Below are 13,343 nucleotides of genomic sequence, written 5' to 3' on the forward strand. Positions count from 1 at the left end.
TTTCTGCCTTTTCTCTCTTTGCATATATCTGTCCCGGGCATCCTTTGAGTGTTGTCTGATGTTCAGAGCATCAGAGAGGGAGGCAGCAGTCACACTTTGAAGACTGCAACATCATGAAATATTCATAGATTTTCTGTTGAGCACTATGTCTGTGTGGTTTCTGATGAATGTGTGTGTGTGTATCTGTGAGTGCATGGCACGTTTTCTCTTCCCGCGGCTTTGAATTGCAGCACCTCTCTATTTAAAGTACACAAAGGGAGGGCTACCCGTTACTTCTGTGTTCTGCAGGTTTTAAGAAGGGTAAACATCAAGGTGTTCTCCTGCACTGTAGAAAAGGGGCCACTATCCAGATGGTGTACTCCATCAAGGTGCCAGTTGAACATTATAACAAATACAAAAAGTTTTTTACAACTATGAACTTTAACTGTATGCAGTGATTAGTGCAGTTATGCAGTTGATAATGCAAATAATTTTTCACTCAGATGGGTATAAGTTGACTCGAGTATAGATAAATAAATATATTATAATATATATGCATTCACAACATTGATAATATAATTGACAGACCTTTTTGGAGGCCATCTCTTCTTTATAACTAGCAAAATGTACTGATCAGAAGTTATATTTAAATGTATAAGGACAAAAATCCATTGCAATCAGTTAATACATGATATTTGAGTCAGTTAGCTATCTATCTGTCTATCTGTCTATCTGTCTGTCTGTCTGTCTGTCTGTCTGTCTGTCCTGTTACTGTTGCTGTGCAGGGGTTTTTCCTCCTTTTATCTCCTCCTTTCAAGTTTTATTTTCATTTCATCCTTGGTGGCTTTTTAGGACCCAATTTTGTTTGTACAGATATATTCAGTGCACAGAAATGTTTCCTGCTTTGGGACTAAACTACATCAGAACACTGAGGTATTTGTGGTTTGCAGTAATAGGTGTCTAAAGCCTATCAAATTTGAGTTTTTCTGCAGTGAACTGAAGAGCAGACCTCATTTTCTGTCTCTTCCTCTTTTTCTCTTCACTCTGAGTCGTTTTCCTCATGTACGAGTGTGTAGTTGCTATTTTCACCCTCACATTCATCCAACCCATCCTTTTAACACTTAACACTGAACAAAAACCTGACTCATTAGAGGGCCAATCCATAGTCATTTTGAAGGAGAGGCAGCAAATGGGGATTATTTTCCTCTTTCACAACACTCTGATAGACAGTGGAGGAAGCCCTTGTGATTTGAGCCATCATTGCAATGTGTTGGAATTATGCATAATGGACTTATTTCCCCAAAGCAATCTGTCTCACACAGCTATCATGTTGCAGTTTTCATGCTGAAAACATTTGATGTTTTCTAAATATAAGTTACTAAAAAAAAAAAAAAAAAAAAAAAAAAAATATATATATATATATATATACACTATTTTTCTATATTGCTGTATTTATTCAACACTGCAAAGCAGCAACATTCCACAAAACCTTCCAATATGAAACATCAAACTGAGGTTTTCACCTTATTTTCAACAAAACAGCATGATAACTTGCTTTTCATCATGTTTTTAGACAGTTCTTTTATTATTGCTATATATTTAGCAATGCAATGACTGGAATGAGTGCTGAAAACTGGGCTTTAGTTAAAGGGTTAGTTCACCCAAAAATGAAAATTCTGTCATTTATTACTCACCCTCATGTCGTTCCACACCCGTAAGACCTTCATTCATCTTCAGAACACAAATTAAGATATTTTTGATAAAATCCGATGGCTCAGTGAGGCCTGCATTGCCAGCAAGATAAATAACACTTTCAGATGCCCAGAAAGCTACTAAAGATATATTTAAAACAGTTCATGTGACTACAGTGGTTCAACCTTAATGTTATGAAGCAACGAGAATACTTTTTGTGTGCCAAAAAAACTAAATAACGACTTTATTCAACAATATCTAGTGATGGGCGATTTCAAAACACTGCTTCATGAAGCTTCGAAGCTTTATGAATCTTTTGTTTCGAATCAGTGGTTCGGATCGTGTATCAAACTGCCAAAGTCACGTGAGTAATTCATGACAGAATTTTCATTTTTGGGTGAACTAACCCTTTAATGCTATGGTTTGCCTTTGAGGAAAAGAGCTTTAGTTTCACACACTTTATCAATCAAGTCTGCTTAGCTGTCCTCATTACAACGAAGAATGCTGATATAATGCAAACTGAAATGATTTCAGAATTGATTATAGCTCTTTTCTCTGAGTTTCTTTTAGTGTCATCACCAAGCCAATCAGGCAGTGCCTGTGACAAGTTCCATATATCCAAACACTGTCCTGCTGGTTAATTGGAAAGACAAGATTGGATATAATTTGGCTCGTCTGGTAATCAGCATCTTCACTCCGAAGGACTGTGCAATTACGTTCTTCCTGCTTCTGTCTATGATTGGTCTCACGTGCCACTCTGAAACAGATCGTGGAGCATTGGTGGATATCGCATTTTCATGCTAAGGTGACATGTTAGCGTTAGCTTATTCTCTTAGTCTTTGTTGAAATTATACTTTCAGTAATGGTAAGAAGTTAGCTGTTGTTTCTAAAATGATTTTGGCAAGTCTTAAAAAAAAAGCATTACATTTATTTTTGTAGCTGTCTTGGAAAGATATCTAATTAAAGTCATACCAAGCTTGCACCAAGTTTTATTTTTTTATTTTTTTATTATTATTTATTATTTAAATGAACCTTTCAGGGGTCAGTTTCTGCAGAAAAAAGAAAGTCATACAAGTAAATGATGACTGAATTTTATATTTTGAGGAAACTATAAAATGCTTTTACCACATAATTGAGGTACTGTAATTATTAGCATTTGAATATAATCAGGTAAGATACTAATTGAATTATGTTGTGTTATATTTGCACTGCTAAATACGGGCATTAGCCATGGGCTTTTTCAATTTGATATGGTTGATGTGTTTTTTCTGCAGCAGAAGTGAATCAACATTTGCTGAATTACCCACCACTTAGATGCCATCTGCCTGTCGCTGTACAAATATGGGCATATTTTTCTCATTCATTATTGTTTAGCATATTTTTGCCCATTTTTAAATTCACACAGCAGATCTCATGACAAATTGATTGAGGCAAAACATGGTTCATTCACAATAAAAACATGCTGATTCAAGCCTGTCGGACAGGTTAGAGCTTGATAATGTGCTGATCATGACAGGATGTTTGGAATTTGACATCTGCCCTTATGCTCATGCATGAATCATTGCCCATGTACAATGATGTAAGTAGAATCTTCAGAATCTTTCTGTTCTCATTTATCCCTACATCATATGCTTGGGTTTCCTGGCTCAGTGAGAGAGTCAAAGTGAGGTCTGTACTGTACCATCAGGCAGGCAGATGCCTGGAGGTAAAAATAGATGAACCAGTGTTGCCTTAAAGTTCATAAATGATCAACTTGCCAGAGAGCTTGTCCTGTGTGTGTATGTATGTGTGTGTGTGTATATATATATATATATACACTATACTGCCCAAAGTTTTGGTACGCCTGCCTTTACGTGCACATGAACTTTAATGACATCCCATTCTTAATCCGTAGGGTTTAATATGGAGTTGGCCCACACTTTGTAGCTATAACAGCTTCAACTCTTCTGGGAAGGCTTTCCAAACAGTTTGGGAGTGTGTTTATGGGAATTTTTGACCATTCTTCTAGAAGTGCATTTGTGAGGTCAGGCAGTGATGTTGGATGAGAAGACCTGGCTCACAGTGGACGACTTCCAGAGGTAGTTGAAAACGCATTCACCCAGATTGCTTTCGTAGTGGAAAAGCTCATGTGGTCGAATGTGTTTAAACAGCCACTAAAGACCGCTTACTCTCCGCCTACTGACCTAACGCGTAAACATTATGGGAAATGTGCTAGCCAGACGGAATTTAAACTTTGTCTGCTGTAGACCCAAGTTGGTTTGAAGACAAAAAACATATCAAGCATAATGTTCTCTCACCATTCCTGATTTCTAACATGCACTTACGGTGTTCGCCTTGGCTCAGAGCAGAAAAGGAAGCTGTATGTTTTTCCATAATCTCCATTCATATGTAAATTGCGCAAGCTTATTTTGTCCATTAGATCGAAATATCTGAAAAAAAACCCATACATTTACCCAGCCATAGACCCCTTCCCTCGAAGAAATGAGGACAGAAGTGGTTAAAAGTGGCGAAGAGACTGATTAAAATACCAGGTGGTAATGGGTATGTGTCTCCCTTGTCTACTTGTGATCCGATCGGCCAAAACGCATCTTAATACCAGGTGGAAACAGGGCCTGTGTGTGTGTGTGTGTGTGTGTGTGTGTGTGTGTGTGTGTGTGTGTGTGTGTGTGTGTGTGTGTGTGATACATATATATAGTTGAAGACACCTGGTGCCACACTCTAATCAGCTAATTAACTCAAAACACCTGCAAAAGCCTTTAAATGGTCTCTCAGTCTAGTTCTGTAGGCTACACAATCATGGGGAAGACTGCTGACTTGACAGTTGTCCAAAACACGACCATTGACACCTTGCACAAGGAGGGCAAGACACAAAAGGTCATTGCAAAAGAGGCTGGCTGTTCACAGAGCTCTGTGTCCAAGCACATTAATAGAGAGGCGAAGGGAAGGAAAAGAAAGTGGTAGAAAAAAGTGTACAAGCAATAGGGATAACCGCACCCTGGAGAGGATTGTGAAACAAAACCCATTCAAAAATGTGGGGGAGATTCACAAAGAGTGGACTGCAGCTGGAGTCAGTGCTTCAAGAACCACTACGCACAGACGTATGCAAGACATGGGTTTCAGCTGTCGCATTCCTTGTGTCAAGCCACTCTTGAACAACAGACAGCGTCAGAAGCGTCTCGCCTGGGCTAAAGACAAAAAGGACTGGACTGCTGCTGAGTGGTCCAAAGTTATGTTCTCTGATGAAAGTAAATTTTGCATTTCCTTTGGAAATCAGGGTCCCAGAGTCTGGAGGAAGAGAGGAGAGGCACACAGTCCACATTGCTTGAGGTCCAGTGTAAAGTTTCACAGTCAGTGATGGTTTGGGGTGCCATGTCATCTGCTGGTGTTGGTCCACTGTGTTTTCTGAGGTCCAAGGTCAACGCAGCCGTATACCAGGAAGTTTTAGAGCATTTCATGCTTCCTGCTGCTGACCAACTTTATGGAGATGCAGATTTCATTTTCCAACAGGACTTGGCACCTGCACACAATGCCAAAGCTACCAGTACCTGGTTTAAGGACCATGGTATCCCTGTTCTTAATTGGCCAGCAAACTCGCCTGACCTTAACCCCATAGAAAATCTATGGGGTATTGTGAAGAGGAAGATGCGATATGCCAGACCCAACAATGCAGAAGAGCTGAAGGCCACTATCAGAGCAACCTGGGCTCTTATAACACCTGAGCAGTGCCACAGACTGATCGACTCCATGCCACGCCACATTGCTGCAGTAATTCAGGCAAAAGGAGCCCCAACTAAGTATTGAGTGCTGTACATGCTCATACTTTTCATGTTCATACTTTTCAGTTGGCCAAGATTTCTAAAAATCCTTTCTTTGTATTGGTCTTAAGTAATATTCTAATTTTCTGAGATACTGAATTTGGGATTTTCCTTAGTTGTCAGTTATAATCATCAAAATTAAAAGAAATAAACATTTGAAATATAACAGTCTGTGTGTAATGAATGAATATAATATACAAGTTTCACTTTTTGAATGGAATTAGTGAAATAAATCAACTTTTTGATGATATTCTAATTATATGACCAGCACCTGTATATATACACACAGTGCTCAGCGTAAATGAGTACACCCCCTTTGAAAAGTAACATTTTAAACAATATCCCAATGAACACAAAAACAATTTCCAAAATGTTTACAAGACTAAGTTTACATAACATCTGTTTAACTTATAACATGAAAGTAAGGTCAATAATATAACTTAGAGAACAAAATTTTCAGTTTTACTCAAATTAGGGTGATGCAAAAATGAGTACACCCCACTGAAAGTCTCTGGAGCAAAGCTAAATTTTAGACTACAAATGTCTAATGAATTCAACCACAGGTGAGTCTAATTATTCATTACACAGGTGTCCAGCAGACAGTTGACTATAAAAAGGTGTTAAAACCCCTTCCCATTTCATGCTGTCAGCAATGGCACCACATGAAAGAGAAATGTCACAAGATCTGAGAAAGAAAATAATTTCTTTACACCAGAAAGGTGAAGGCTACAAGAAGATCAGCAAAGCTTTACTTATCAGTCAGAATACTGTAGCAAAAGTGGTATAAATTTTTTTTAAAAATGGAACTGCAACCATCTCACAGAGACGTCCAGGTCGTCCATGGAAGTTAACACCTTGACAGGAGTGTCTTCTGATGAGAAGGGTTGAAGAAAATCGGCATGCAAGTTCACTGCAGTTATCTAAAGAAGTAGAAAGCCAAACTGGGGTGACTATTTCCCGTGACACAATACGACGTACACTGCAGAGGAATGGCAAGCATGGGTGCCGTCCACGAAAGAAGCTTCTCCTAAAGCCCAGGCACAAAAAAGCCCACCTAGCATTTGCCAGGGCCCATGCTGACAAAGATGAAGAGTACTGGGACTCTATACTCTGGAGTGATGAGACCAAGATAAATGTTTTTGGAACTGATGGCTTCAAAACTGTATGGTGTCGCAAAGGTGAGGAATACAAAGAAAAATGCATGGTGCCTACAGTGAAACATGGTGGTGGCAGTGTCCTTATGTGGGGCTGCATGAGTGCTGCTGGTGTCGGGGAGCTGCGTTTCATTGATGGCATCATGAATTCACAGATGTACTGCTCTATACTGAAAGAGAAGATGCTACCATCACTCCGTGCCCTTGGTCATTGTGCACTTTTCCAACATGACAATGATCCTAAACACACATCTAAGGCCACTGTTGGATTTCTGAAGAAGAACAGGGTGCAAGTGCTTCAGTGGCTCCTGATCTGAACCCAATCGAACACCTATGGGGAATTCTGAAGAGACAAGTTGAGCATCACTCTCCATCCAGCATCCAGTCTCTAAAAGAGGTCATTCTTGAAGAATGGTTTTTCCATTGTCGCACACTTGTTCATTCCATGCCTAGAAGACTCGGTGCTGTCATTAAAAATCATGGAGGCCATACAAAGTACTAGATGTAGTAGTTTTTGTTGTGGGGTGTACTCATTTTTGCATCACCCTAATTTGAGTAAAACTGAAAAATGTGTTCTCTAAGTTATATTATTAACCTTACTTTCATGTTATAAGTTAAACAGATGTTATATTAAACTTAGTCTTGTCAACATTTTGGAAATTGTTTTTGTGTTCATTGAGATATTTAAAATGTTACTTTTCAAAGGGGGTGTACTCATTTACGCTGAGCGCTGTGTGTGTGTGTGTGTATATATATATAATGTATATATGTATGTGTGTGTGTATATGTATATATAGAGATACAGTGGGTACGGAAAGTATTCAGACCCCCTTAAATTTTTCACTCTTTGTTATATTGCAGCCATTTGCTAAAATCATTTAAGTCAATTTTTTTTCCTCATGAATGTACACACAGCACCCCATATTGACAGAAAAACACAGAATTGTTGACATTTTTGCAGATTTATTAAAAAAGAAAAACTGAAATATCACATGGTCCTAAGTATTCAGACCCTTTGCTGTGACACTCATATATTTAACTCAGGTGCTGTCCATTTCTTCTGATCATCCTTGAGATGGTTCTACACCTTCATTTGAGTCCAGCTGTGTTTGATTATACTGATTGGACTTGATTAGGAAAGCCACACACCTGTCTATATAAGACCTTACAGCTCACAGTGCATGTCAGAGCAAATGAGAATCATGAGGTCAAAGGAACTGCCTGAAGAGCTCAGAGACAGAATTGTGGCAAGGCACAGATCTGGCCAAGGTTACAACAAAAATTTCTGCTGCACTTAATGTTCCTAAGAGCACAGTGGCCTCCATAATCCTTAAATGGAAGACGTTTGGGATGACCAGAACCCTTCCTAGAGCTGGCCGTCCGGCCAAACTGAGCTATCGGGGGAGAAGAGCCTTGGTGAGAGAGGTAAAGAAGAACCCAAAGATCACTGTGGCTGAGCTCCAGAGATGCAGTTGGGAGATGGGAGAAAGTTGTAGAAAGTCAACCATCACTGCAGCCCTCCACCAGTCGGGGCTTTATGGCAGAGTGGCCCGACGGAAGCCTCTCCTCAGTGCAAGACACATGAAAGCCCGCATGGAGTTTGCTAAAGATGGTGAGAAATAAGATTCTCTGGTCTGATGAGACCAAGATAGAACTTTTTGGCCTTAATTCTAAGTGGTATGTGTGGAGAAAACCAGGCACTGCTCATCACCTGTCCAATACAGTCCCAACAGTGAAGCATGGTGGTGGTAGCATCGTGCTGTGGGGGTGTTTTTCAGCTGCAGGGACAGGACGACTGGTTGCAATCGAGGGAAAGATGAATGCGGCCAAGTACAGGGATATCCTGGACGAAAACCTTCTCCAGAGTGCTCAGGACCTCAGACTGGGCCGAAGGTTTACCTTCCAACAAGACAATGACCCTAAGCACACAGCTAAAATAACGAAGGAGTGGCTTCACAACAACTCCATGACTTTTCTTGAATGGCCCAGCCAGAGCCCTGACTTAAACCCAATTGAGCATCTCTGGAGAGACCTAAAAATGTCTGTCCACCAACGTTTACCATCCAACCTGACAGAACTGGAGAGGATCTGCAAGGAGGAATAGCAGAGGATACCCAAATCCAGGTGTGAAAAACTTGTTGCATCTTTCCCAAAAAGACTCATGGCTGTATTAGATCAAAAGGGTGCTTCTACTAAATACTGAGCAAAGGGTCTGAATACTTAGGACCATGTGATATTTCAGTTTTTCTTTTTTAATAAATCTGCAAAAATGTCAACAGTTCTGTGTTTTTCTGTCAATATGGGGTGCTGTGATGAGGAAAAAAATGAACTTAAATGATTTTAGCAAATGGCTACAATATAACAAAGAGTGAAAAATTTAAGGGGGTCTGAATACTTTCCGTACCCACTGTATGTATATATATTACACTCTTAGATTGCAATGGTTAGTGACTAATAGTCAAACTATTATTCCAACTAGTTTAAGTTCGATAAACTATAGGATCGACAGATGGGGATCTCAGTAAGCATGTCCCAGTTCAGTGGTGTTATGATCCCTGACGAGACAAAAAGCCTGAGGTGATAATATCCCTGAAGGCATCATTAAACTTTATTGTGCCCAAGGAATTCTGCAAGCTGTTGGTTCTATTCCATCTACTTCACATTTTCAATCTGAATAACATTCTCAGCCAAATGGTCAAAATGTAATGTATAGAAAAATGCTTTTCTTTCTACATTTCTATTTAAGTGAGTTGGTGTATTGTGTATATATAACCAGCTGTGAAACAAGGAGAGCAATAAGGAAACATTTAAACTCAGGTAATTTTTTTCCACTTGTGGTTCCTCTATTCTCATTCAGAAGATGTTCTGAGCTAACAGTAATAAATCTGAGACAAGGGCGACAAAGATGAGAGAGACTTCATTGGAGTTACGTGCTGGTTGACTCTTCATTGCTCATGTTCTGTAGGAAGTGCGACTAGCAGAACGGATGGCTAACGTTGATGGATGCCTGGGCGGTGCTCCATTATTTCACCTTTTCAAAAAGCGTTTGAGAGGTGGCCTGTCAAAAGGCCAGGCTGGGAGTCACCACAAGCTACACGGCTCTGCCACATCCTCTCAATGTCAGTACCCAAGTGTGTGGATGTGTGGAGAATAAGGATAAAATACAATAAAATACACAAACTGTAAACATAGTTGCGAATATGGTCATCAGAATTACATACAGAATTCTGCAGAACAAAAAAAAAAAAAAAAGTTCAGAAAATGCAATAAAAAAAATGCAGATTCTTTATGGGCCATCTGCCTGATAGGCCCATCCAACTGTAGGCACATTGTACAAATGTTAAACTGCTGAAGTCAAAAAATATTTTGTTTATGACCATGTATCTAGGTGCATTAAAAAGTTGTGGAGGGAAAGGACATTTTTTTGCTGTGCTTTTCAGTTTCACTGTTGCTGATATGATTAGCAACTTTTAAAAACTCCTGCTGGCTGCACAGTGGCAGAAATAATCAGACTCTTGGGTATAACAGAGACAGGCACAAGGAAGGCTTTGTTCCTGGTCTGTCAGTGTCGTTTTTTTTTTTTTTTTTTGGCCAACCTGCTGTAATGCACAAGTGCATATCAACAGAGGCAGCACACTCTAGATGTATGAGAATGGGTAAAATTAAGCATCATGATGAATCAACAGTAAGATATTAATTTCTGCATGCCCTTATCCTCCAAACGTTGTTTATGGGTTTAACTCAATTTAGTGAAAATTGCAAAGGCCATTTTTCAGCTGCAATATCATTAGTGCAACATGACAGCAATTACACGGGACGCTTAATCCATAACGGGGGGCGCAGGCAGGAAACAGCACTGATAGAGAGTCAAAGTACTTCTGTATCATGTTAGTCACAAGCTTTTTGCTGTCCAAAGTCAACACAAAAACAGGTAGATTGCAGGGGAGTAACTAACTAGAAGTAGTGATGCTACTAACTTAACTACATTTTTAATAGTGTGACTACTTTGTCCAACAAGTAGAACTGTGATGTGACTGAACGCTATATTATTGAATTTTTTCTCATGTTTTATTGTATAGCAGAGCGAGCTGAGGCTATAATCAAACTTGCTCTGTCCTCTCTGTCATATATAGTGGATAACTTTTCAGTTTTTTCGAATAAATGATTCACAATCAAAAAATGTGACACTGATTTATTTTATCCCCTACATATTTTTCCATCCACACATTCAGGCTTGTTTTTGGAAGCAAAATATTTAGTAATGCTGTTAGAGTATTTGACACTATACAGTATTTGTGAATTACTAAATTAGCTTTCTTAGTTAAAATGAGTTTCTTAAAGTTAAGTTCAATTTAATGCTGTCATTCTAATTTAGATGGTTTTTAACCCAACAGGTGCTCTAATTGCTGAATTTAATAGTGTCATCTGACGGTTTATGAACTACATAAAATTATGAGCAGCTTCAAAGTTTTAAAGTGGCTTCCCCAACACTGAATAATAATATGAAGTGTTGTTTCATTTCATCTAAGTTTCACTCTTCTCATGTTCCTTCATAGCTGCATAAGAGCATCACGGTTCCTGGCTTCCCCTCTCTCATCCTACATGCGCGACAACATCAGTATCCCAAACTGCATTACAAGCCACATGGCATTCTGAAATATTTATAATGTCACTTGACACAGACACACACACGCACACAAGAGAACACAGGAGTCTCTCTCCTCAAAGGTTCCCCCTCCCTAGACATGTATCTCATTTCATGGAGAGACCTTCCATTGTCATTTCATAGTTGTTCTTAAACACAAATAAATAAATAAAAAGGCTTGACATTTCTATATTTATGTCTCTTTAATTGATTCTCTCCACATACATTCCCTCAGGGTACGGTAATCAGGAGAGTTGATCAGGCAGAACTGTGAAACACAGCCGAGCAGTGACCCGTGTGAGCCTCGGCTGACTGAGAGAGATAGAGACCAGCGTTATCTCATTCCCCCAGTTAGTCCTTCTGTTCTCGGGAATGGCATGATAAGGGTTTATTGACCACTCTGCGTTCAGCTTAGCGTGGTGGAGAGGCCGTGGACATAAAGAGAGTGCTTGTAATGTTATTTTTTTAATGCCACAACTCAAATATAATAAAATGATATGTAATATATTTTGTCCTCTAAATGTTATAAAGATAATGACATTGAAAGACATACATGATGAGATTTCACAGCTTCTTGGTTGCCATGTTAGTTTATGTGCATTTGAATTCTTTACTTGCTAAAAACACAAACTTGTTTGTGTCTGTTTTCTCTGTAGGTCTAAAACGCTGCTACACATGTGATGTCTGTAGTGTCACACTGAATTCAGTGGCACAGTATCATGCACACCTGCAGGGCTCCAAGCACCAAAACAAGTAAGGGCCAATGTGATATGTGTACTCTTTGTATTTGTTTTATTAAATTCAGCATATTGCAATTTGTAAATAATTGTGTAAAATTATAAAAGTTAAGTAATCCGCAAAGGTTATACCTGTGTTCCCTCGCTCATGACTCCTCAGGAAGCTTCCTCACTCCTCGTTCCTCGCCTCCTCGCGGTGCAGTTAGAGAGTTGAGATGTCCTTCAAGATGTTTGATCGGTTTCTGGGTCACAGGAGGACGGAGGAGTGAGGAAATGAGGAAGCATCAATTTGTCAAAGTAATAGACTTCGCTTCCACGGTTAGCCTCATTGCCACTGATCATAACTCTCAGAGTATTAGTAGATTGTTAGGTTAGGGTTAAGGTAGAATAAGTTGACATGTACTTGAAATGTTACTTATAGTCAGTAGAATGTCTGTTGTGGGAGCATCAAAATAAAGTGTTAGCAGATATTAAGCAGACAGTGTACTAATACTCTAGTGAATGGTAGTTGGCATGTACAAACCCGATTCCAAAAAAGTTGGGACACTGTACAGATTGTGAATAAAAAAGGAATGCAATAATTTACAAATCTCATAAACTTATATTTTATTCACAATAGAATATAGATAACATATCAAATGTTGAAAGTGAGACATTTTGAAATATCATGGCAAATATTGGCTCATTTTGGATTTCATGAGAGCTACACATTTCAAAAAAGTTGGGACAGGTAGCAATAAGAGGCCAGAAAAGTTAAATGTACATATAAGGAACAGCTGGAGGACCAATTTGCAACTTATTAGGTCAATTGGCAACATGATTGGGTATAAAAAGAGCCTCTCAGAGTGGCAGTGTCTCTCAGAAGTCAAGATGGGCAGAGGATCACCAATTCCCCCAATGCTGCGGCGAAAAATAGTGGAGCAATATCAGAAAGGAGTTTCTCAGAGAAAAATTGTAAAGTTTGAAGTTATCATCATCTACAGTGCATAATATCATCCAAAGATTCAGAGAATCTGGAGCAATCTCTGTGCGTAAGGGTCAAGCCTGGAAAACCATACTGAATGCCCGTGATCTTCGGGCCCTTAGACGGCACTGCATCACATACAGTAATGCTACTATAATGGAAATCACAACATGGGCTCAGGAATACTTCCAGAAAACATTGTCAGTGACCACAATCCACCGTGCCATTCGCCTTTGCCGGCTAAAACTCTATAGGTCAAAAAAGAAGCCATATCTAAACATTATCCAGAAGCGCAGGCGTTTTCTCTGGGCCAAGGCTCATTTAAAATGGACTGTGGCAAAGTGGAAAACTGTTCTG

The 13,343-nt window shown here is 39.3% G+C and overlaps 1 protein-coding gene across 3 annotated transcripts in view; it reads left to right on the forward strand.

Moving 5' to 3' along the window:
- Nucleotides 1–13,343, forward strand: part of zmat4a (zinc finger, matrin-type 4a) — a 94,790-nt gene that overhangs the window by 65,122 nt on the left and 16,325 nt on the right. For 2 of the 3 annotated variants that reach the window (XM_051895120.1, XM_051895119.1), the window contains one exon: nt 11,942–12,038. The exons of the other annotated variant lie outside the window; for it this stretch is intronic. In XM_051895120.1, the coding sequence (XP_051751080.1) occupies nt 11,942–12,038 (97 nt within the window). The remainder of the gene's footprint in view (nt 1–11,941; nt 12,039–13,343) is intronic. 3 annotated transcript variants of the gene reach the window in all.

This window comes from Ctenopharyngodon idella, chromosome 5 (genome assembly GCF_019924925.1).
Source record: "Ctenopharyngodon idella isolate HZGC_01 chromosome 5, HZGC01, whole genome shotgun sequence".
NCBI classification, from domain to species: Eukaryota; Metazoa; Chordata; class Actinopteri; order Cypriniformes; family Xenocyprididae; genus Ctenopharyngodon; species Ctenopharyngodon idella.